Genomic DNA, 26,604 nt, shown 5'->3' on the forward strand with positions numbered 1-26,604 from the left:
GAATTATGATGTGCCTTGATACGGTCCTCTTTGAGTCTAGCTTGTTGGGACTCTCTGTGCTTCCTGGACTTGTATATCTTATTTCATTTATCAAATTAGGGATGTTTTTCATCATTGTTTTTCAAATATGTTTTCAATTTCATGCTCTTCCTCTTTTCCTTCTGGCATCCCTATGGATTTGGATGTTGGTACGTTTAAAGTTGTCCCAGAGATTCCTAAACCTGTTTTTTGTTTGTTTGTTTGTTTGTTTTGTTTTGCTTTTCCAATTCTTGTTTCTTCATTCTGTACTGGTTGACTGTTTATTTCTTCTTTATCTTCCAAATAATTAATTTGAACCCCGGCTTTCTTCCCTTTACCATTGGTTTCATGTGTATTTTTCTTCATTTCATTTAGTATAGCCTTCACTTCTTCCCTTATACATTTGCCATACTCAGTCATTTCTGTGAGCATCATTATCACCAGTGTTTTGAACTCTGCACCCATTAGGTTGGCTATCTCCTCCTTGCTTAGTTCTCTGTCTGGAGCCTTGATCGTTCTGTTTTGGGCCATCCTTCTCTGTTTCCTTAGCTTGACAGCCTCCTGTGTTTGCCTCTATTAGGTAGAGCTGTTGCACCTGTTACATTGTAGGGAGCAGAGCTGTAGGCATTCATCAGTGCTTAGCAACCTGTCACCACCTAGTGGTACTGTATGTGGGGGCGGGGTCAGAGAGGGAACAATGCTAATTGCTCGGCACTTGCCCCTTTTCCAACTACTTCGCCCACTTCCCACATGTTACTGGCACCCATCTAGCAGTTGCTCTCTTGATGGTTCCCCTAATGGGTGGGTTTGCAGACATTCTAGGACTGTGGGGGCCCTCTAAATGGTCTGTCCTGAGAGATGGGAAGTTTCTACCATTGCCCCAAACCCCACTGGTTTTCACAGCCAGAAACAATGAGGCTTTATTTTCCCAGCAGTGGAACCATAGCTGCAGTCTGGCCTGGGCCTAGGATCACTCACCAGGTGTCCCTCCTGGCTTTTACAACGTGTGACTGCTTTTTCTGCTGGTTGCAGCCACTGCCTTGCCACCACAGCCACCTTCGCCACCACACTGCGTCCTTTCCACCCCGGTTCCCTATCTCCGCCCCTCCTGCCCACCTGGTTGAGTATTACTTCTTTATATCTTTGTTGGATTTCCATGCAGTTCAATTTTCTGGTAGTTCTGGTTGTTTTTTGTGTTGAGGTAGATGTAATCCTTCTCATGGTTGTGGAAAAAGGTGAAGCATGTCCACATACGCCTCCATTTTAGCCAGAAGTCCCTGAAGTCAGTCAGTTTTTGATTTGGGGATTTTCCTTAAAGATTTAAGTTTAATCTTTTATTATAAATATTTGAATTTGCCAAATCTTGGAAAGCATATTTCCCAGCAGCTAAATGGCTTTTAGTAAAATTCATGATGTTTTATAGATGTTAATAGATAGAAGAATAAAGAATGTTTTGAAATAATGAAAATAACATGGTATGCAAGTATTTTGCAAGGGATTTGGGAGACAGATGCTATAGATTGCTCTGGTTTTAAGGCTGATCTAGATTCTAGTAAGACTGATCTAGTTCAATAAATTCATAAAAATCTTAGGACCTAATCTAATGCAGAATATCCAGTGGAACACCTGGAGCTTAAGGTATATTGTGGACAGTGAAACTTTGTAGAACTTTGAACTAATTGTAATCATATAACCATGAGAGGTTACTTTAAAGACTTGGTTTTATACTCACATAGAAATTTAGATAGCCTTTTTTTCACAGGTTAGTAGCTAATTAAGTTATATTCTAAGGTCTTTTTTGTTTGATTTAGGAAAATAGTTATCATTTGATACTTTGAGAATATTGCAGTTGTTTTTCTTCTGATAGTATAAATCAATTTGGTTGGTTTTTTTTTTAAATAAGTAGTAACAAATCTTGAGGGCATCCTTAATTCTGATCAATATATTATACTTTTCTCATTATAGTGAGATGTTATATATTTTTTGAACTACACTATTTTATTTAGAATCTAAATAATCAGAAGCTTCTGTATAAATTTCTATGAAGCAGGGATAAGGGATTTTTCCCCTTTAAATATTCCATATTGTAACAAAGAATAAACCCAGAGAAATTATGTACAAGTTCAGAGGACTCATTATTCACAAAGTCAGAATTTGAACGCAGCTTTTCTGATTCTAGATGTGCTGGACATACTGTGAAAGAGGAACTAGGAGATCTGGTAAACAAAATTAGAGCTGTGGAGGGAGGTATTTGGAGTTTGGTTTTGCTGTAATATATTTGATCTCCTTATCTGCACTCTACCTCTCTTTTTCTCATTCACCTTTCATATTATCTGTGTTCTTTTCTCTTATGCTCATTATCTTTATTAGTGATATCACCATTGTTTATATAATTCATTTAGGAAGTGAGTAATCTTAATTAAAATAGATGTCATGTATCAAGATTTTAAAATGTTAAAACATTTGTTTTTATCCACCCACTGAACTGTGCTGGAAATCTTAATCATCTTTAATCTTTTCTTTACCTTTACCTCTAATTGTTTCTTGGGTTCTACCTCTGAACTATTTCACAAATCTATTACCCTTTCCCTCTTCCTGCAGGGTTGCCTGGTTCCCAATGCTCATCAAATCCTTATGGATGGTCACTAAGCTCCTAAAGGTTCTGCCTACTTTCTCTTCTGTGAAAATTGATTCCTTTACATTAAAGGGTCCACAAAGTTGGAAGGGAAGACACTATATCTTCATTTTCCCTAATTGCTAACTGAAAATTAGTATTTCCTTCCATTGTGAATAAGGCAACAATCTACAGTAATATTAGGAGATCTTGTGACTTGGTCACCAGTGAAAAGCACATAGATTTTCATATCCTATTACAGTTGTTGAAGATAACTTGACTATCATCTATGCCCATGACACTTTGGCATACTTTGAAATTATAGTAGTGTTACATAGTCTGCTGCATCTTGTTATTTAATGTATTAATGAAACACATATATTATCTCACAGTTTTAAAGTATTTTGATTATTATATGTCCATATAATTGGTTTTATAATCCTACTTCATTTTGTGCATTTAAAATATTCTGTAATAAAAATATTTAAAATTAGATAATGGTAATAATTGCACAACTTTGTGAAATACTAAAAAAACACTGAATTGTACACTTTAAAAGGCTGAATTTCATGTATGTTAATTATAGCTTAATAAAGCTATTGTAAAAATACTGATAATGGGTCCATTTACTTTATCAGACTTTGTATCTGTGGCACCTAAAGGATTGTAAACCCCTTCTCTTTGCCTGGAAATATATTCCCACCCTCAATTACTACCTAGAAAACCAGATATTTTTCCAAAACCTAGGTCAAATATTCCCTCAACAAAGCCTCTTCCAACTTCCCTGGGAAATTCTTTTTTGTGTGTTCTTAGTGATGTTTACAAATGTCTTTTATACTTCAGTCCCACTACTTGTTATTAACTAGACTGATAATCCCTTCAGTGTTTGGATCATTATATGATATACTTTTATATCCCTAGCAGCTGGTATAATGCTTGTCACATAGTGGATGATCTACTGATGAGTGTGTGATTAATGAGGCTTTAGTGTGGCATAAGAAATACATTAGGATGAGAATGTTACTGACAGAAAGAAAGAGGAATCATTTGTTTTTTCCTACTGAAATTGGTTAATAATCTCTGCTTTCTAAAAAGTATGTAAGGGTTTTTTGCTAAGATGTTATTTGGTTAACAATCATTAAGGAGAAATTAAAATTTAATATGCAAAATTCATCAACCTATATATTTAAAATGTGTGCATTTTATTGTATTAAAGTATATCTTAAGTAAAGGAACTAGTAAAAATAACCCATGAACATGTACAACGAGGTGGGGATTGACTGTGGGAGAAGGGGTGGGCTGTGTGTGGGGGGAGCAATGGGGGGAAAAGTAGGGCAACTGTAATAGAAAAACGATAAATAAATCAAAAAAATTTTTTAAAGTATATCTCAATAAAAAACTAGGAAATCTTTGAGGCCAGAAAGGGAAAAACATCTAAGTTGAATAATGACTGATCGATTAAATAACTGGTTTAAAAACCAAGAGAAATATTACAATGTAGCACATACTCAAATGCCAAGTGAGAGTTAGAGATAAAAGGAGAAATCCATCCCTGGAGCCTATAGTGGTTGTTATTCTATACAGTGTTTGGATAGGTAGTGAGAAGGATGACAGCATTGCAGCCAGTGAAAATGGTGAGAACAGGCTTAGAACTGGAAAAGAATAATTTTCCCATGTTCAGGGAAAGTCAGTTAAGTGACTTAGAGTATTTCAGATGTAACATGCTAAACCTTTTTTTCTAGGACTTTATTTATTTACTTTTAGAGAGAGGGGGAAGGGAGGGAGAGAGTCAGGGAGAGAAACATCAGTGTGCAAGGCATACATTGATCGGTTGCCTTTCACACACCCCCAACTGGGGACCTGGCCTGAAACCCAAGCACATGTCCTGACTGGGAATCGAACCGACTACCTTTCTTTGGTTTGCAGGCCAGCACACAATCCACTGAGCAATACAAGCCAGGGCACTAAGTCTTGAGGAAGAATGGCAGTGGTTGGAATAGTTGAGGAAGATGAGATTAAATCAGGGATTAGGGAATCATTAGATATGACAGGGTAATGGAGGAGTCAAAAAATAACTGAAATGTTGGCCTAGGTTAATTGGTGAAAAAATTATTAATAAAAAAATAGAGAAGTTAGGGAACAGGGCAGGTTTTTTGGAGATAATAAATAATTCCTTTACTATTGCTTAAAAATATCAAGCTTATTTTTTATCTAAACTGAGTCAAGAATATGCGTTTTGCAGAAATGAAATCATCTTTTATATTTAATACACTTTACAACATAAAATACAGTTCTAAGGAAATACTGTGTTGTCAAGAAAGTGTAATTTTACTATCTATGGTATATGTGTGTTCTTTTTCTTTTAGATTCTGGTATAGTCAGTGATGTTATACTTCAAGACTTACTGGCATATATATCTTCGAAACATTGCTATCTCAGAGATCTTCCTCAGAGGCGACCTCAGAAAATGAACAGTATAGAATTTGTAGAATTGGAGCAGCTTCAGCCTGATGTGTTAGTCCATGCAGTACTAAGAGTTGTTGATATCACTATACTGACAGGTAATCATTTGGGGCACTTCCTTAATTTTAGATTATAAAATAATCGAGATACAAGATCTTAGCATATAATTTATCATTATATCTTCAGCTTTAGACATTAAAATATGATATCACATGCGATAGAGTAACTAGAATATTTCTTTTTCTTTTCCAGAGGCATTATATAGTTATAGAGGGCAGAAGCAAAGGAAAATTATGGTAATGGTGGAACAAGCACAAGGTCAGCATTATGTGCTTGTATTATGGGGTCATGGAGCAGCCTGGTATCCTCAACTTCAAAGGAAAAAAGGTAAATAAGACAAAAAGCATTTAATCTATTTATAGTTAGGTAAATGATTAATGCTTATGAGCCTAAGATGAAGAGACTTAAGAGATTAGATTTGAAATATAAGAGAGCATGATTAAATACTTTTCTATTATAATAGCAGATTTCTCCCACTATAATTTTATACCTCCTGTAAGCAAATAAGTAATCTAAAAAGTCCTCTATAGTGGGCTCTCTCTTGAGCATGCCCACGCCTGTCTTTTCAGGTGTTCATCTTTACTTTTCTCAATAAACTCTAAGGAACCCCATGGGACTTGTAACGAGGGTAGCAACAGGCATGCGAGCTCCTCCTGAACCTGCCTTCAAGGGCCCCTTTTCTCTGACTTTTCAGTGAGTTAACAGCAGCCCATCATGGCTCATTTCTTTCCATAACGTTTCTGGAGAGCCAAAGCAAAGCACCACTTAGTCTCTACCTTGTTGCTTCTTCTGCCCTTGGCCCTTCATTGTTTCACTATCCCCAGCTTTAATGAATAAACTCTCAAAATCAATCAATAAATAAGATAAAAGGTCCTCTATAATTAATGGTGGTAAAGGAAAAGCTTCCATTTATCCTCAGGTTTGCTACTTTACCATTTCAGTGAAGATTTTATCTCCTTCAGATAAGGTTCTTTAAAAATTTAATTCTGGAAAAGATTCTACAGTTTTTATTCAGCCAAAGTACTCTGATAAATAAACTGCTTTCTGGTTATAAGGCAGATATTACAGTAGTTGCATTAACTCTTTCAAGTTACAGTGTTACTGTTTAATAAATTATTGTGTTCCAGGTTTTTATTCCAGTTATTTTAAATATATAGACTATTAGCCATACGTATATTGTTTATGTTTAAAATATGACCCATGATTACATTTTTCTTTAAAGCATAAGTTAATGATTTATGATGTATTGAATTAAATGGAATTGGTTTTTCAATAAAACAGTATATTTTCCTTTTGATATTATGACATTCTTTAGTTGTAACAAAGATATTATATTTAGTCACTTATGAGTTATTTTACCCTGCTAAATTAATTCAGAGATTGTGTGTGATCCATCCTATTTTACCTGAAAGAGTTAATGTCTCTTCTCGAACTTCTACCTGCAAAATAGTTACCTAAAGATAGAATCTGTCACATTGTCTCTCTTAATCATTAATAGCCCATGACTAGGATTTGAGATGTCTGATTTTTTACTTTTATGTTAGGATTAAACAGTGACAAATATTTGTTTGGTTGAGAAATCTGACAAATGTGTCAATGATAGAGTAACCGTCATTATTGACCACCATTTCCATAGCCAGGGCATGAGTCTAGTGCATGTTGATCAAAATGTAGGTCAAAGGTATTATTCCAGTTCTAATAAGCTATAGCAAAGCTGATTGCTCCATACTTAATATGAATATTTTTTTTAAATGAATAGCTATTTGGCTAATAAGAGAGAAGTTATAATTGTCTCAAGATAACTCTATGGTATTTAATTTAATATTGAAAATTTATGAATCCAGGAATTAAGATGTAGTTATTTTTTGTTTATTCATTTGTCATACTTTATTAGTAACTGTCATTTTAAAGTTTTAATATCCACCTCAGTACCTTAAGATTATTCTTTTAAGAATGGGATACCAATTTCAAATGGTCACCTAAGTAAGTGATTTCTACTTTCAGAAATTGTTAGCATTCTATTTATTTATTGTTTCTTGAAACATCCTCAATTAACCTTTCTTTGGTTTTACTTGTTCCCAAGAATTAAAAAACTCACATTTAGTCCTGGCTGGCAGGCCTGTGAACCAGAATGTTGCTGGTTTGATTCCCAGTCAGGGCATATGCCTGGGTCGCAGGCCAGGTCCCTAACTGGGTGATGGGAAAGGCAACCAACTGATGTTTCTCTCATACATCAATGTTTCTCTCTCTCTCTTTATCCCTCCCTTCCCCTCTCTCTGAAAATAAATAGAAAAAATCTTTTTAAAAAAACTCACATTTAGGTGATATAATCAGAAAGAATTATATTGAATCATTATAGATTCAATCATTATTGAATACTGGAGATAGTAGAGTTGATGTTTTGGGGAAGAATAATAAGAAATTTCAAGTTGGGTACTTCCGGCCAAGATGGTCTAGACAGACACGCTGTGTATCCCTCCACAACTAAGAAGGGACACAACTACCTCAAAACTAGAGATAACTAGAAGTTCTAGAAAATCGAGTTGCATGGAAGTCCAAAAAACAAAGATATAAAGAAGAAATACTCATCCAGACAGGTAGGAGGGGCATAGCCGGGGAAAAGAGGATGCGGTGTGGTGGTAGCAGCAACGCTAGCAGTGGGCAGGAGTGGCAGGCCGGTGGAAAGCACCATCACATGCTTTAAAAAGTAGGGAGGGACACCTGGGGAGCACTCCCAGCACCAGACCAAACCACACAGCTCACGCTTCCAGCACCAGGGAAAATAAAGCCTCATCGCTTCTAACCATGCAAACCAGTGTGGGTTGGGGTAGAGGAAGAAACTGCTGTTCTCTCAGTAGAGTCCACTTGTTTAAAGGGCCCCCATGGTCCTAGAATGTCAGCAGACCCATCCACTCTGGGAACCATGGCCAGAGCAACAGCTAGAGATGCACCAGTCCCATACGGAAGTGGGAGAAGTGCCTGGAAAAGGGGCGAGTGCTGAGCAAGTGACATTGTTCCCTCTCAGACCCCTCCCCCCCACAGCACAAAGACGTGGTAAAATGGGTCGCCCTGCACTGATGAATACCCATGGCTCTGCCCCTTATAATGTAACAGGTGCAACAGCTCTACCTAAGACACAGAGGCAAACAGACACAGGACCTTGTCAAGATGAGGGGACAGAGTATGGCCCTAAAGAGGGATCAAGGTTCCAGTGGGAGAATTAAGTGATGAGGAGATAGGGAACCTAACAGATGAGGAGATAGCCAACCTAACAGATGTAGAGTTCAGAACACTGTTGATAAAGATGCTCACAAACTTGACAGATATGCTTAAGTATGGTAAACGCATAAGGGAAGAAGTGAAGGCTATGCTAAATGAAACAAAGGAAAATCCACACAAAACCAGTAGTGAAGGGAAGGAAATAGGGGTTCAAATAAATGATTTGGAACATACAGAAAAAATAAACAGTCAACCAGTACAGAATGAAGAAACAAAAATTGAAAAAAATGAGGAGAGCTTAAAAATCTCTGGGATAACTTTAAACATGCCAACATTCGAATCATAGCGGTGCCAGAAGGAGAAGAGAAAGAGCAAAAAATTGAAAGCTTATGTGAAAAAATAATGAAGGAAAACTTCCCAAATTTGGCTAAGGAAATAGACATACAAGTCCAGGAACTACAGAGAGTCCCAAACAAGCTAGACCCAAAGAGGAGCACATCAAGACACATCATAATTAAAATGCCAAAAGTTAAAGACAGAGAATTTTAAAAGCAGCAAGAGAAAAGCAGAGATATACCTACAAAGGGGTGCCTATGGAAAGGGTCTAGTCGAGGAACGTGTATAAATGACTCATGGAAATGGACAACGGGGAGGGATGTGATTGCAGGAGAAGGGGTAGGCTGAGTGGGCAGGAGCAATGGGGGAAAAATGGGATAACTGTAATTGAAAACCCCAAAAAAAAAAAAAAAAGACTATCAGCTGATTTCTCAAAAGAAACTGCAGGCAAGGAGGGACTGGCAAGAAGTATTCAATGTAATGAAAAGCAAGGACCTACAACCAAGATTATTCTATCCAGCAAAGATATCATTTAGAATGGAAGGGCAGATAAAGTGCTTCCCAGACAATGTAAAGCTAAAGAAGTTCATCATCACCAAGCCATTATTATATGAAATGTTAAAGGGACTTATTTAAGAAAAAGATCAAAACTATGAACATTAAAATGACAACAAACTCACAACTATCAACAACTGAATGTAAAAAAGAAAAACAAAATCCAACTAAGCAAACCAGTATAGGAACAGAATAATAGGTATGGGGATCATTTGGAGGGTTATCAGCTAGGATGGCAAAGGGGGAGAAATGGGGAAATTGTGCAGGGATTAAGAAGCATAATCGGTTGGCACAAAATAGTCAGGGGAAGTTACGAATAATGTAGGAAAGGGTAAAGCCAAAAAATTTACATGCATGACCCATGGACATGAACTAAGAGGGGTGAGATAGCTGGAGGGAATAGGGTACTGGGTGGAAGGGAGCAAAGGAAAAAAATTGGGAGTATTGTAACAACATAAAATATACTTTAAAAAAAAGAAATTTCAAGTTCACTTTTGGTATGGCTCATATGTAGTAAGCACTGGTTACAGTTTGGGTCTTAATGAGGGTGGACTAGGAACCTAAATTATGCTTTTTAAGAATAATTAGTACCCATAAAATAAGCTGTTCAGAACTAAATGCCATTCCAATGCAATATCCTCCTGAAATAATTTAATAAAAGTCTAACATTTAAAAAATAACAATATAGTACTCATGAGATAACTAATCACAGAGTAAATGCAAATAATCCTAATATCTGTGTTTATACTTAATGCAAAATCATAGTTCAGTATACATGGAGGTTTGAAATCCACTCACACCTTTTTAAAAATTTTAATAATTTTTTATTCTTCAATTACAGTTCACATACAATATTGTATTAGTTTCATGTTAGACCCCAGTGATTAGACATTAAATAATTTACTAAGTGGTCATCCCAATAAATCTTGCACCCATCTGGCATGATACATAGTTATTAGAATATTCCATATGCTGTACTTTACATTCCCATGACTATCCTGGAGCAACCAATTTGTACCTCTTAATCCCTACACCTTTTTCACCCATTCCTCCCAACTCCTCTCCCATTTGGCAGCTATCAAAATGTTCTCTGTATCTATGAGTCTGTTTCTGTTCTGCTTGTTAATTTATTTTGTTTTTTAGATTCAATTTTTGATAGATATATATTTATTGCCATTTTATTTCTACTTTTGATCTTTTTTCCCTTCTTCTTAAAGAAGATCCTTTAACATTTCATATAATACTGGTTTGGTGGTGTTGAACTCCTTTAGCTTTTGTTTGTCTGGAAATCTCTTTATCTGTCCTTCAGTTTTAAATAATAGCTTTGCTGGGTACAGTAATCTTGATCATAGGTCTTTGCTTTTCATCACTTTGAATATTTCTTGCCAGTCCCTTCCAGTCTGTAAAGTTTCTGTTGAGAAATCAGCTGATAATCTTATGGAAACTCCTTTATAGGTAACTCTGCTTTTCTCTTGCTGCTTTGAAGATTCTCTCTTTATCGTTAACCTTTGGCATTTTAATTATGATGTGTTGGGCCTGTCTGGGTAGCTCAGTTGGTTAGAGCATCATCCCAGTACACCAAGGTTGCAAGTTTGATCCCTCTTCAGGGTGTTACTGAACAGGGACCAGCTTGGAGCACATCTGCCCCAGGCCAGCCTTTAGTGTATGGGTTTTTGACTTTGTATAGGAAAGATTACATGAGTCCAGCTGAATTTGAGAGTACCTTTATTAAAGCTGGGGGTAGTGAAACAAAGGAAGGGCTTAGGGTAAAAGAAGTAACAGGAGAGAGCGTAGGCAGTGCTCTGCTTTGGCTCCCTAAAGATGTTACAGGAAAGAAGTAAGCCAAGGCAGGGCTGCTTTTAGCTCACTGGGAAGTCAGAGAAAAATGGAGCCTTAGAGACAGGATCAGGGGATAAGCCAGGGTCAAGCTGCCTTTGCCTGCTGCTCCCCTGGCTGCAAGTCTCATGGGGACCCTTGGAGTTCAAGAAGAAGTAAAAAGTTCATCCCCAGGAAGGGACGTGGGCAAGCTCTAGAATGAACACACCCTGTCTTTGTCCTGAGGGATTTTTATCTTTCTTCTGCAGGTGAAAATCTTAGGGATAGGTTTCAGTAGAATATTCATCAGCTTTCCAGGTGCACTTTTAATATGTTGGTAGGTCAAAATGTATGCACGAAGTGGGGGCGGGGGGCGGGCGCAGTTTGGGAATATTCTTTGGTCTGCTATCTTGGTTTACTTTTATCTTGGGTCTGTCTGTCTTTTAATGGGGTTTTTGTTATTTGTTCCTCTTACTTCATTTGTCCTTGGGTTTAGCTGGCACAAATGGCATTAATTAGGTCTCCAGTCTCTGTTTGCCAGACCAGGGTGATTTAAGCTATGTATTTTTTTATGAGGGAGGAGAGTTATAAACGCTTTGCTCTCAAGGGTCTTTGGTTAGGGGAGATAAGGTCTTTTGATTCACCAGCTATCTATAATTTGCTCAAACTCTTTAGCCTTGTTTAATTATCTTGTCTTAGTTTCCTTGTTACACTTGCCCAGGAATTTTCCTAGCTTTTTACTATCTTGTCACAAGGGCATATACAAGAAGCAACCAATGAATGCATAAATACATGGAACAACAAATCTATGGTTCTCTCTCTCTCCCTTCCTCTCCTAAAAAAATTAATAAAGAATATTAAATTTATTTATGATGTGTCTTGGTTTGGGCCTCTTTGGGTTCATATTGTTTGGGACTCTGCACTTCCTGGACATGTATGTCTATTTCCTTCACCAGGTTAGGGAAGTTCCCTATCATTATTTTTTCAAATAGGTTTTCAGTTTCTTGCTCTCTCTTCTCCCCCAGCACCCCCATGATGCAAATGCTGGTATGCTTGAAGCTGTCCCAGAGGCTTCATCTGTTCTACTCTTGATTCCCTGTAAATTATTCTTCATTTCTGTTAGTGTATCTTTCATTTCTGACTGGTCCTTTTTTATGGTTTTCATGTTCTTTTTTTATCCTGTTGAAGTTCTGAGTTCAACTGCTCTTCCCCTAAGTTCAATGAGCATCCTTATAACCAGTGTTTTGAACTCTACATCTAATAGATTTCTTTTCTCCATTTTTTTTTTCCTGTTCTTTCTTTGTCTTCTCATTTTGGCAGCCTCCCTCTGTTCGTTCCTATGTATTACATAGAGCTGCTATGTCTCCTGGGCCTGGTAGAGTGACCTAATGTAGTAGGTGTCCTGTAAGGTCCAATGGCACAGCCTCCCCAATCACCCAAGCTGGGCATTCCAAGTGCAGCCCCACCCTCGTGTGGACTGGATACATCCTCCTGTTGTAGTTGAGCTTTGATTGCTATCAACACATCAGTGGGAGGGATTTACCCTCAGGCTGATCAGCTGTGAGTACTGGCTATGACCACCATGGAGGATCAGTTGCACAGGGGCCCACTCCACAGAGCAGGGCTTACTTCAGCAGGGCTCTGGTTCCCACTGAATCCACCTCTTTAGTGTCTAGCTGTGGAGGTGGTTGGCTGATGCTTCAACATGGTCTAAAGCTGTCCACTAGGTGCACTGTCTCTGGGGCCTCTCTTCCAGGTACTGGAACCCTGAGCTGGAGAGCTTGGTGTTGGGGCTGGGACCCCTTGTTATTCAGGGGGGACCTCTGCAGATGAGATATCCCTCACAATTTTTATTTGCCACACATGGGTGTAGGACCAGCCTGTTTTGTGTCTCTACCCTTCTTACCAGGCTTAGTGTGGCTTTTTATTTTTCTAAATCCTCACCTGAGAATGTTTATTGATTTTAGAGAGGGAAAGAGAGAAACATCGATGTGAGAAAGAAACATCAATTGGCTGCCTTCCACAAGTGCCCCAACTGGGAATTGAACCCACAACCTAGGTATGTGCCCTGGCTGGGGATTGAATCCACAACCTTATTTTTATTTTTATTTTTTTAGTGAATGGGATGATGCTCCAACCAACTGAGCCACCTGGCCAGGGTGGTGTGGCTTCTTCTTTAAATCCCTGATTATAAGACTTCTATTCATCTATAATAATTTCAGATAGTTCTGAATGATGGGTGTTCTGTAAGTTAGTTGTAATTTTTGTAATGGTTGTAGGAGGAATCAAGTACTGCATTTATCTACATTGCCATCTTGACTGGAAGTCTGATTCTGGCTTTTTTTTCCATTCACACTCTTAATTCGTGATTCACATATAGAACTGTATCACCAATTATCTCAATACCATTCTCCCTTAGACTTATTAGCCTAACTGCATGTGACTCTCTTCTGTTACTTGAACATGCCAATCCTTTTCCTGCTTCAGTATATTGAATTTACATATTTCCTCTGCCTAGAGTGCTGTTTCCCCCAACTCCCCCAAATGCATGGCTCCTTCATCTCTCAGCTCCAATTTCATATCCTTTGGGAGGCCTCCCACATGTAAATACATAACCACACTCTATCAGATCATTTTTTGTATTCCATTAATGCTGCTTAATACATTTGGGATTATCTAGCCTATTGGCTTGCATTATATTTAACTAATTTTCTCAGTAGATTGTAAATTCTATAACTAGCTTGTTTACCATTGTATCACCATAACACAGTACTATGCCTGCCCTAGTAAATAATTTCTTTGTGAATGAATGGATGAAAAATAAAATACAGATCAGGCAACCTTTGAAAATTCCCACTGTTGTTAAGGAGAAAGAGGCTGAAGTTTGAAGAGGAAATAACTTCTTGTTTTAAGTAATAAGAAAAAAATTGTAAAGTTAAAAAATGCATGCACATTTTTTGTAATCCCTGAGTCTATTAAGAAATTATATTTCAACTTAGGCACTGAGGGTTTGTAGTTGGAACTAGAACTCTCTTCTGGTTAACTTAAACATTTAAGGGGGTTATATTTGAAATATGCAGGAGTATGTCATAGTATATAAAGCAAGAAGGCTTATGGTTTTCCAGGGACTTGGAAATAGGAGCCGAAAAGCTTTATGGGTCCCAGGCAGTTTCTCCGTGTATTTGCTTTTTTTCATCCAATGCAGACTTTCTCTGCTTCTCAACCACATGGAAAGCAGATGGTTACTCTATAGCTCTTGACTGTATTTTATTGGGTTGGCCAAAAAGTCCATTTGGTTTTTTCTGTAAAATAAAAGACACATTTTTCATGTTCACCAATAACTATGGATTTGGATATTTTGAGTATGTCGGTTTTCTCCTGCTTGATACAACGTTGACTGTTCTCTGTCTTGATTTCATCACTGTCAACTTCAACTGGTCTACCCAATCGTGGAGCATCGTCCAGCAAGAAGTCTCCATCACAAAACTTCCCAAACCACTTTTGACACATTCGATCAATCACAGTACCTTCTCCATACACTGCACAAATCTTTTTCTGCATTTCAATTGCGTTTTACATTTCTTGAAATAATAAAACATAATATGCTGAAAATGTTGTGTATTTTCTTCCATCTTCAATATTAAAATTACTACACAAAAATTCACCAATTTTTATAAGTTTTGAAAACTGTATTTTATGATTATGCTCTTACAGTTGTCCCAATATTTTTCCCCTTTGCCCCCCCTCATGCCTGGTAACGCCTTCTCTCCAGCAATCTCACCCCTTTAGTTCATGTCCATGGGTTGTGCATGTAAATCTTTGGCTTCTCCATTTACTTTACTATTCTTAATATCTCCCTGTCTATTTCGTACCTACCAATTATGCTTCTTAATCCCTGCACCATTTCCCCATTTATCCCCCTTCCACCTCCCAGCTGATAATCCTCCAAATGATCCCCATACCCATGATTCTATTCCTATGCTGGTTTGCTTAGTTGGATTTTGTTTTTCTTTTTTAGATTCAGTTATTGATAGTTGTGAGTTTGTTGTCGTTTTAATGTTCATAGTTTTTTTCCTTAAAAAAGTCCCTTTAACATTTCACATAATAAGGGCTTGGCAATGATGAACTCTTTTAACTTTACCTTGTCTAGGAAGCACTTCATCTGCCCTTCCATTCTAAATGACAGCTTTGCTGGATAGAATAATCTTGGCTGTAGGTCCTTATTTTTTCATCACTTTGAATACTTCTTGCAGCCCCTTCTTGCCTGCAAAGTTTCTTTTGAGAAGTCAGCTGATAGTCTTATGGGAACTCCTTTGTAGGTAACTCTTCTTTTCTCTTGGTGCTTTTAAGATTCTCTCGTTATCTTTTATCTCTCTTTATCTTTGGCATTTTAATTATCATTTGTCTTGGTGTGGTCCTCTTTGAGTCCAACTTGTTTGGGACTCTGTGCTTCCTGGACTTGTATGTCTATTTCCTTTGCCAAATTAGGGAAGTTTTCTTTTTACTTTTCAAGTAAATTTTCAATTTCTTGCTCTTCCTCTCTGGCATCCCTATGATTTGGATGTTAGCACTTTTGTACGTGTCCCAGCATCTTCTTTCTCTCCTCATTTTTTTTTTTTTTGAATTCTTGTTTCTTCATTCTCTACTGGTTGACTGTTTATTTCTTCCCTATATTTCAATTCATTGATTTGAACCACAGCTTTCTTCCCTTCACCATTGGTTCCATGTGGATTTTACTGTATTTCACTTAGTGTAACCTTCATTTCTTCCCTTATGCATTTGCCATATTCAATCCTTTCTCTGAGCATCATTATCACCAGTGTTTTGAACTCTATATCTGATAGGTTGGCTATGACCTTTTTGCTTAGTTCTTTTTCTGGCATTTTGATCTGTTTTTTCATTTGGGCCATACTTCTTTTCTCCTCAATTTGACAGCCTCCCTGTGTTCGCTTCTGTGTATTAGGTAGAGCTGCTGCACGTGTTACATTGTAAGGGGTGGAGCCTTAGGTATTTCTCAGTGCGGGATGACCATTTCACCACCTTGTGGTGCTGTATATGGGGGAGGGGTCAGAGAAGGCATAATGCCACTTGCTCAGCAGTCACCTCTTTTCCAGTTACTTCACCCGCTTCCTATATGCGATTGGAAACTGTCTAGCTGTTGCTCTGGTGATGGTTCCCAGAGTGAGTTGGTTTGTGTATTTTCTAGTACTGTGTGGGGGCTCTCTATATGAACTCTTTTCAAAGATGGGCAGTTTCTTCCGCCATCCCAACTCTCACTGTTTTTCACAGCCAGAAGCTATGAGGCTTTATTTTCCTGGTGCTGTAACCGTGAGCTGTGTGGTCACTTCCCAGCTGGCTTTTATCCACCACACGTGAATGTGGGACTGCTTGTGCTCCTGGTCATAGCCACTGCCTTGCTACCGTCCCCGTAACCTCACCTCCACTCTGGCTTCCTGTCTCTGCCTCTCCTACCCACCTGGATGAATATTTCTTCTTTAAATTTTTGGTTGTTGTACTTCCATACAGTTTGATTTTCTGGCAGTTCTGATTGTTTTTTAGTAGTTGTAATCCTCACAGGAGCCCTGGCTGGTTTGGCTCAGTGGATTGAGCGTCGGCCTGCGAGCTAAGTGTCGCTGGTTCGATCTTCCAGTCAGGGCACATCAGAGAAGGAAAACTCTGACTCCAAAAAACCTCCGCTGCCTTGCGGCATACCTCTTCAGGGGAAAGGCTAAGGGAGTAAACCCCGACAGAAAATCCGGAGCCGGAGTCCCTAAGGCGGTTTGACGTTGTAGTCAACACCGGCAACTCCTGTGGCGCACCTGAAGCCAAGCTGTATTGACTCCGTCTTTCCCTTGGACCCTTCAGCTGCGAAGAGAGGGGGGGTCTGCTGCATGGGCAACAGCAGACCCTCCATATCACCCTGCCCAGGCTCTGTAGCTTCAGCTTCACTGGAGAGGACACTCCAGCGTCATCGCAAGATGTCGATTCAACACGGGAGGAGACAGATACCGTGTCACTCCCGAGTCGGACTGCACAGCCATTCTCGGCGGTGCAGATAGACTCTTAAGAAGCTACACCATCGTCTCTCGAGACGGACGGCTGCCGACGACGAATCCTCACAGGTGTGTGAGGAGGCGAAGTGTGTCTGCCTATTTTCCATCTTGGCCGGAAGCTGATAAGTATTTTTTAAATGCATGCTAATATGATAGCTGTCACAATCCAACCTAACAAAATTGTTTTGAATGAAGGTAAAGACAACTAAATGCTACTAGAGCAATCTTACTGAAAAAACACACCAAATAAACTTTTGGCTACTACAGTATTCTTAAGAGATCAGTTGCATTTCCAAATTCCCAGAAAAGACAACTTGATTGCCCAGATAGAATTTGATTCAGTCATCTTTGGCCTGGAGGCCTGGGTTGAAAAGTAGAAATAGGAATGCCTGAGCTTATTTCAGGGAGTATGGGAACAGTTAAAGTAGGTCATTTGTGTTCTGGGTGGACACACAATAGTATTCACTACCAAATACATGTATGTTCACTAGCTTGGAGAAATGTATGTGGTGAATTACTTAATTTAAAAAGTAGATTATAAAACTATATGTGTAGTAGGATCCCCTTTTAACCCTTTGAGTGCCATGCGTAATTGCTAAAATTTGTGTGAAAAATGCCAGGCTATTGTACTGAGAAATGCAGAGTTTATGAAAAATGTCCATAAAAACATTATTATTCATAATTTGCTGAAAATTTTACGACATATAATAAATACACTCTTCTTTTGTAAGCAGTGTTCTTCAACGCAATTTAGCAAATAAATTTATTGCATTAAAATTATTTTATTACAACAATTTTAGAAAAAATAAATTCTTTCCTTCAATATGGCTTTTGAAATATAATATATGGCATAATATAAAACCTATGATTATAATTTGAAAAAACACATAGCAACATGGATAACAATCAAGAAATATGCCAAATATTGCATAAATTTTTGAAAAAAAAAAGAAAACTTCATACCATACAAAAAAAAAAAAATGAACACAAACAGCATTCACATTAGAGTCATATATCAATAGGTATCAACAGTGAAAAACAGTTTATAAACAAAAATGAAATGCAAAAACAATACAATAACAGTAAAATATTTATATATTAACATTTGTGGCTATTGACACATCTTGGGTGAAGCCCTTTGTCACATCTCACACATACTGTTCTTGACCTGATTTTTCTTTCTGGTGTTGAGCATTCCTTACACAATTTTAGCTTTCTTTCTGGAAGCATCTTTATGCTATATATGTGAGAGGGACCCGGTGGATTTTCTTCATTGCTGGATTTGTTAACAGTGTCTTTAACCTCATGCCATTCTCTGGCAAGCTCTTCTATTGTGGAGGTATTGAAGTTCAATCGAGACATTGGTGTGTTCCTGCCTAGAAATTCTTCCTTATAAAGAACGTATGCATTCAGCAGCATTCTTGATAATACATTGAACACAACCTTCTTCCAATACTTTAGTGTTCTTCTTTCATCCAAATACATGTAAAGCATCATGTCAGACGTGTCTATGCCTCCCAAGTATCGGTTGTATTCCATTATGATATCTGGCCTGAAAATTGGTGTCATATTTCTTTTTGATGCTATGTTTGACACCGTTGGACCTGAATAAGAGCTAAAGAACAATACCTGCTTTCTTTGAGATTTCTTTTCCTTAAACCCGTACAGTAACAGGAAGGCATTTCTAAAAAATCTTACCTTTTCCACATTGAACTTTTGTAGAATCTGGTGAGAGAGAAATTTTCGATTTCTACGAAGTGTTCCTGTAATGTATGTTGTCAGATCATGTACACCTGGACTTTGGTAATCAACCTGGCCCTGGACTTAGCCATTCCCAAAAGATATGTTGATGGACTGAAACTTTCCCAGAGGAAATGCTAATGGACTTAGCCTGATATGTTAACTAAGTTGGTATGGGAGGGGGAAAGCAATGAGATGTGAATAACCTACTGAATAGGTCAATAAGCAAACTCCCCCTTACCGAAAGGTATATAAAAAAGGTGCCTGCAGAAGTGTCGGTGGCGATTCCTGCAGGCCCACGAGGAGGACCGGGAATCACCCTCCCCTATTCCCTTACTCCTACGGGCCCACGAGGAGGACCGGGATCTACCTTTCCCTTATTCCCTTGCTCTTACGGGCCATTGAGTCAGTCTGGGGAATTGCCTTTCCCCTTAACCGCCTTCCCACTTCCTTTGTTCCCTCAATAAACCAGTTATCTGTTCCCACAGCAGTCTCTGGGCGATTTCTCAGAGCAGGGCTACCCTGACATATGTCCCTACTGAGTAGAGGTACCTAGCCAGGGGAATCGAACTAAAAAAATTGTCATAAAAGATGTGGTAATCTTTATTCGTATAATTTGCTGTGGTAAGCAATTTAGTTACTACAGTATAGGCCAAACCATGTTTTTTCACATCATCTTCATCTATATTACTTTTTGCTCCAAGGTAAGCATAGACTACAAGACAGTAATTTGAGACTGCATCAGACATCATCCAAAATTTTACTCCCCAGCAATGATGGTGTTTATTTGGCAAGTACTGCAATAATCTGCTGTGACTTTTGGTACCAACCAAACTCTTATCAATGCTCAGCTGTTGGTGGGGAGTGTAGTAATGCCGAAAGATATGACTGGCTTGATCAACTATTGGCTGAAATTTAGCACATGAGTCATAAAATGGATCATCAGGAGTAGGGGTTTTGGAATTGTCTACAAGATGAAAAAACCTCAGCAATAACTGAAATCTGTTACGAGAGAACATGTGCTGGAACCAAGGAGTTGACAAAGATTTCTTTTTCGAATAGTAGCTGTACATGCTTGGTTTAGTAATTATGCCCATGTTCAGTATACAAGCTATCAAAGCTTTTATTTCTGCAACTGTCATTGATTTCCAAGCACTCACTCGAGTTAGGGGATAAATTTTTGTGTGACTGAAGGTCGTCGGCGGCGGCAGCCGTCCGTCTCGAGAGACGATGGTGTAGCTTCTTAAGAGTCTATCTGCACCGCCGAGAATGGTTGTGCAGTCCGACTCGGGAGTGACACGGTATCTGTCTCCTCCCATGTTGAATCGACATCTTGCGATGACGCTGAAGCTACAGAGCCTGGGCAGGGTGATATGGAGGGTCTGCTGTTGCCCAAGCAGCAGACCCCCCCTCTCTTCGCAGCTGAAGGGTCCAAGGGAAAGACGGAGTCAATACAGCTTGGCTTCAGGTGCGCCGCAGGAGTTGCCGGTGTTGACTACAACGTCAAACCGCCTTAGGGACTCCGGCTCCGGATTTTCTGTCGGGGTTTACTCCCTTAGCCTTTCCCCTGAAGAGGTATGCCGCAAGGCAGCGGAGGTTTTTTGGAGTCAGAGTTTTCCTTCTCTGATGTGCCCTGACTGGAAGATCGAACCAGCGACACTTAGCTCGCAGGCCGACGCTCAATCCACTGAGCTAAACCAGCCAGGGCATGTGACTGAAGGTACAGTTGTGCATATCTGTTGATTTCGGTGACCATCAGCTTCAGCAGCACTTCAGTGAAGAAGAGATGAAAATAAGCAATTGGTTTAGAATCAGTCAGTGGGGCAAGCTTCAAACCTAGAAGCTCTGCAAACTGATGGTGAAGTTGTGTGCTGCCCATCCGCATCCCTCTCAACCCAACAGCTTTCACTAGCATCACTTTCAGAAGAAGATGGTTCAGTTTCATCTTTACTTACTTCGTCTTCAGATGTACTGGTTTCAAGATCACTTATCACAAAATCGCTGTCACTCAATTCATCGCTGATCAATTTAGAAATTTTTTATTCACGCAAAAATTCCTTTCTCTTCATTGAGGCACTCATTTCCAGTTTTTCTATAAATTTCTTTCCAATATAAAAAAAGCAGGGGCACAAAATGAATGAATACTGGCTGTAAGAATTGTATAAGATCACTCCCTGGCTAAAGTTCAGCTGAATCCTTTTCTTCATCTACGACTCTCAAAAGTAGTCTTGCTCTTGCAGCACAAAAGAATGATCCGCTCTAGTATGATGAGAATATCGCTTCACCCAGAGGATACCAACTTTGATACTTTTTATTCAAAGCAGAAGAAAGTGCGCATTTACTGCAAACACTGTGGGGCAGTGGTGACATCCAAATCTGCTCTGGTGCAGAGAGAGACTAACCTTCATTGTGTTTACAACCTACTAGAGGGATACCCTGAGAGCCAATGCAGCACTTCGCATTTCCTCAGTAAACAACGTTCCCCTCATTCCAAAAGGCCGACTCATTGTCAGAAGGTATCAAGTCCTTATCTCTGCAGATGAGGGGGTCAAATGTTTCAAGGATGCTCCATGATTCTGTCTCTGGTGAAATGGACCTAAGATGCAGCACTTCGCATTTCCTCAGTAAACAATGTCCCCTCATCAGGAAGACTGACTCATTGTAAAATGGTATAAGGTCCCCCATTCTGTACCATATCCATATTTAGGTTCCTATCTCTCCATATGAGGTGATCAAATGTCTTTAGGACTCTCCATGTTTCCATTGTGAGAGCAATAAACCTACTCTGCTGAGACACCGGAAAAAATGCTAACGCTATACCGTGAAGCAATGAAAATGTCCATTAGCAAAAGCTTCCTTATCATGCACACTGCATAATTTTGACGATTATTGCAAAGATAAATAAAATTAAAAGGACCATTTAAAATGTAAGTAAAAATTATAACAGTTAATATGTCAGTGTTTGAACAAGCATAAAAATTCAAAATTTGGATCAACATGAGAAAGTTATATCAATATATAACCTGAGGTACAAAAAAAGAGAACAAAACATAAAATACGAATTATTCCATTGTTATTTACATTTATAGCCATCGAAAAAAGTCTCTGGGAGTGATGCTGGCACTTTTGGGAAAATTTGTTAGTGTTGTTCACAGTGACGTTGGCACTCAGAGGGTTAATAAAACTGGATATATAGGTGTGTACTTACACTTAAAAATCTGGAAATATAGATACAAAAATGCTAGCAGTGGCTACCCCTGTATGATAGTATATGGTTTTTATATTTTATTATACCATTAGTTTTTTTAATAGTTTTTCTATTACAATTGTCCCACTTTCTCCCTCCTTGCTACCCCCCACCCAGCCCACCCTTTCTCCCACAGTCAGTCCCCACCCCATTGCCCATGTACAGTATTCCCTCACTTATCGCGGGTATTACATTCTAGACACCCCCCTCCCCCCGCCGCGATAGGTGAAAATCCGCGAAGTAGGAACCTTACATTTATTTTAGTATTTACATATATTTTAAGGCTTTATAAACCCTTACCACACACTTAAAAACCATTCCCAGTCCCTTATTAACCTTTCCCACTCCCTTATTAACCTTTTCCACACTTTTATAAACACTACTAAAATTCTCTGAAAAAAAAACCCACTATGAAATAAAAGAAAATAAGGAAGTAGGTGTGGGCATGTAAATTAGATGGTGACCTGAAGTAAGTGCACAACTAAAAAGAAAGCTTTTATTATTGAAAACTTAGTGTTAAGAGACCTCTTTTTGTTTTATTATAGTTTTAAAGTTGACTTTATTCATATAGAATATGGTTATTTGGCAAGAAGATCAGTGCTACTGTGGTTTTAGGGATTCAAATTATTTCTGAGGGAATTAAAAATATGTACAACTGTATCCAAATGCTTTTTTTTGTTCTGGAAAAATTAGTTATACAAGAAAAGTAAGGTGTTGAAAATCAATTGGAGATACTGATTATGGCAGACATGTATCCATTTCTATGCCCTTATTATATTATCTTTGTAGATATCAAAATGAAAATTTGCTACTCTGAAAAGCAGTTGTTATAATAAATTGTGACTGTTTAGGAGACCAAGAAATATTTTAAAAATTTTTTAATTAAAATCATCTCTAGCATCCTTATTCTGTTGCCTTAATATCGTATTTTGTCCCTTTATACCCAAATTCCTTAGTGTGATAAAAGTTGTATTTAACTGATTAAATCAAGTCAATCTGTTTAATCTGATTCTGAACCAAGATTATTTCCTTTTTGATAACTTTTTGTTTTTATTTTTTTAAGATTATATTTGGGAATTTAAATACCTTTTCGTTCAGCGCAATTGCATCCTAGAAAACCTTGAATTGCATACAACACCTTGGTCATCCTGTGAGTGCCTGTTTGATGATGATATAAGAGCAATTAAGTTTAAAGCAAAATTTCAAAACAGCATAACCTCTTTTGCAAAGATGTCAGATGTCCTAGAGGATAAATGTTCCGGTAAGATTCTCTTTTTTTAAAGATTTTATTTGTTTTCAGAGAGAGGGGAAGGGAGGGAGAGAAACATCAATGTGTGGTTGCCTCTCGGTCACCCCCAACTGGGGATGGGACCTGGCCTGCAACCCAGGCATGTGCCCTGACCAGGAATCGAACCAGCAACCTTTTGATTCACAGGCTGCCACTCAATCCATTGAGCCACACAAGCCAGGGCAGGTAAAATTTTATATATGTAAAATATTGCTAGTTTTAATTTATTTTTAGAGAGAGGGAAAGGGAGGGAGAAAGAGAGGAAGAGAAACATCTATCAGTTGCTTCTCCAGTGTGCCCCAACCAGGCAATAAACCTGAGCACGCAACTCAGGCATATGCCCTGACTGGGGATCCAACTGGTGACCTTTCGCTTTGCAGGAGTACACCCAACCAACTGAGCCACACAGGTCAGGGCAATATTGCTAGTCTTAATACAAGTAAAAAAGCTACCATTTGTGGGGAAATACATATATAAAATTGAAATATAGATCTTTCTTAATATCTGAACCAGATATTGGCATCTTAGCTTTTTGCCTTTAATCTTTTGAGGTTAACTTGTAATTATTGGGGATCACTTAAATTTTTTTTTGTATACAGTATTCCCTCACTTATCACAGGTATTACATTCTAGACATCCCCGCAATAGGTGAAAATCTGCGAAGTAGGAACCTTACATTTATTTTAGTATTTCTATATATTTTAAGTCTTAATAAACCCTCCCCACACATTTATAAACCGTTCCCAGTCCTTTATTAACCTTTCCCACTCCCGTATTAATCTTTTCCACACTTTTATAAACACAACTTATGTTCTTAAACATATTCACACTTTTTTTTAAGTATATTTTATTGATTATATTGTTACAATAGTTCCAATTTTTTCCCCTTTGATCCCCTCCACCCAGCAATCCCCCCACAAGTCCATGCCCATGGGTTGTACATACAAGCTCTCCCACTTCACCCTTTCATATATATTTTTTAAATAAATGATTAATTAATTTTAACAATAAAAAATAACAATCCCTCCCTCTCAGACTTAAGACCCTTTATAATCTTATAAAAGACAATGAGCGAAGGTCTTGAGGTCCTCTAGCTGATTCAAGCTGGACATGGTCGTCGTCCTACCTACCCTTGGGTCCAGAAATCCCTAATAAGAGTGGGAGTGTGGAGAGGAGGGTTGCCTTCCCACATGGGGAAGGATCGTGCAGACTCCAGGTCAGTTGGCTATCCCCGGACAATGGCATGCTTGGTTTAACAGGCTGGCATCCTTGTTTATTCTGGGGGCAACAGATTTGGCAACAGGGTTAAAAGACATTATTCAGTCTATAACCACTAGATGACAAAAGGCAGGTATTAATTTTTCAATGTCCCACATTAGGGAAAAAAAGGGCTTCTTTGGAGGAAAGTTTGCCAGGCACGTAACACCTGTCCAAAACCCTTTTGCCAATTATACTTACTTTGGGCCGAGGGAAATGTTTTAGGTTTCCCCCCTCTCAGACCTCTGGGCCCTTTCTGTCCAAGCCATTAACATAGAAAAGAGAAACCAGTTTTAAAGTGAAGCACACAGACCACTCCATACTTCACCAACCCAGCCACTTAGTTCAGCCAAACCGTTGAGTCTCAGGAGGCAGCGCTGCAGACAGGATTAAGTGAGGCCTATACATACAGACAATCACTCAGATAATGAGATCATAGGCTTACACCCTTTGAAAACAGAAAACACATGTTAATTTCTATAACATAACCCACAAGCAAGTCTCTAAATCTGTAAGACTGTCTTATTGGAAAGACATCCAGTTGCAAGGCATTTGACATTCTTCTTGCCTGTAAATTAAACATCTTTGATGATACCACAGACATAGTTTAACTTTCAAATGAAAACATATTTTAAATGAAAAGAAACTTTAAAGATGGTTAGCTGCACTACTTTATAGTCTGCCACTGATCATTGTGATTTTCCTTGAATAATGATTTTTCTTCCTAAGATTACCCTCCTTGTCATTAAAGGGACTGCATTAAGTCCCTTTCTAATTTATCCTGTTCATTTGCATAAACACAACAAGAGCAGCAAATGATCACTTATGATCTTTAGTTCTGCTTTGCTGGAACTTACGCAAGGAACATTTAGGGTGACCTTCAGTCTGTCCTTCAGGGCACAGAAGCTGAGCCACATACCTGGCATTCAGCCTTGCCTGTACACACCTGTCTTTTCCAGGTCCTTCTGGTTTTCCATTGTGCCTTAAGGTCCCTTATAGCCATCTTTCAGGAAAACAACCTTCATTCCTTCCCTGGAAAGATTGCTGTGGACCGCACAACCAACCACGTTACCAGTCCTTTTATCTCATGGGCTTTTATTACCTTCAAAAGTCATTCCCAGTTCCTCAGGGCTTTTTGGTAACAATCAGAGCCCAAGCATGTCTTCTTTAGGAATGACATTCCAGTCAACGTCTTGGTCAAAAAAACCTCTATTAACAACGGGTCTTATTATTTTTATGCAAAGAAACTTATGTCATTACTTACTTCTTTAGAATGCCAAACTCTGGAGGGATCAGATAGGGAGGAAATATACAATGTGAAGGAAAATTCTTGTCCTAATATTCACTGAAGTGGCATTTCCATTCTTCATATTTTCATTTTTCCCCCACTAAAAAATTTTTTGTTTGTTTTTCTATTAGAGTTGTCTCACTTTTTTCCCCCTCTTGCTTCCCTGCACCCCTGTCCCTCTCTTCTCCCACATTCAGTCACCACTCAGTTGTCCATGTTCGTGGGTCATTTATACATGTTCTTTGACTAGCCCCTTCCCCTTCTTACCCCCTTCTCTCCCTCCCATCTCCCCCTTTGTTACTGTTAATCTACTCCTTGTTTACATACCTCTGGTTCAATTTTGCTCATTTGCTTGTGTTGTTAATTAGTTTCCTGTAATGGTGACAGCATAAGGTATTTTTCTTTCATTACCTGGCTTATTTCACTAAGCATAATTCTCTCTAGTTCCATCCATGTTGCAAATGGTAGAAGTTCCTTCTTTCTTTCTGCTACATAGTACTCCATTGTGTAAATGTACCACAGTTTTTTGATCCACTCATCTACAGATGGGCACTTAGGTTGTTTCCAGCACTTGGCTATTGTAAATAGTGCTGCTATGAACAGAGGGATGCATAGGTCCTTCTCAATTGGTGTTTCAGGATTTTTTGGATA

At 38.5% G+C, this 26,604-nt stretch overlaps 1 protein-coding gene across 7 annotated transcripts in view; it reads left to right on the forward strand.

Annotated features, from left to right (window-relative positions):
* SHLD2 (shieldin complex subunit 2) overlaps positions 1 to 26,604 on the forward strand; it is a 206,886-nt gene that overhangs the window by 137,314 nt on the left and 42,968 nt on the right. For 6 of the 7 annotated variants that reach the window (XM_090278342.1, XM_090278341.1, XM_090278343.1 and 3 more), the window contains 3 exons: positions 4,999 to 5,193; positions 5,348 to 5,482; positions 23,184 to 23,381. In XM_090278342.1, coding sequence (XP_090134468.1) covers positions 4,999 to 5,193; positions 5,348 to 5,482; positions 23,184 to 23,381 — 528 coding nt within the window. The remainder of the gene's footprint in view (positions 1 to 4,998; positions 5,194 to 5,347; positions 5,483 to 23,183; positions 23,382 to 26,604) is intronic. The other variant, XM_090278345.1, reaches the window with a different exon arrangement.

Source organism: Furipterus horrens, unplaced genomic scaffold (genome assembly GCF_987537825.1).
Source record: "Furipterus horrens unplaced genomic scaffold, mFurHor1.1.pri manual_scaffold_5, whole genome shotgun sequence".
Classification (NCBI taxonomy): Eukaryota; Metazoa; Chordata; class Mammalia; order Chiroptera; family Furipteridae; genus Furipterus; species Furipterus horrens.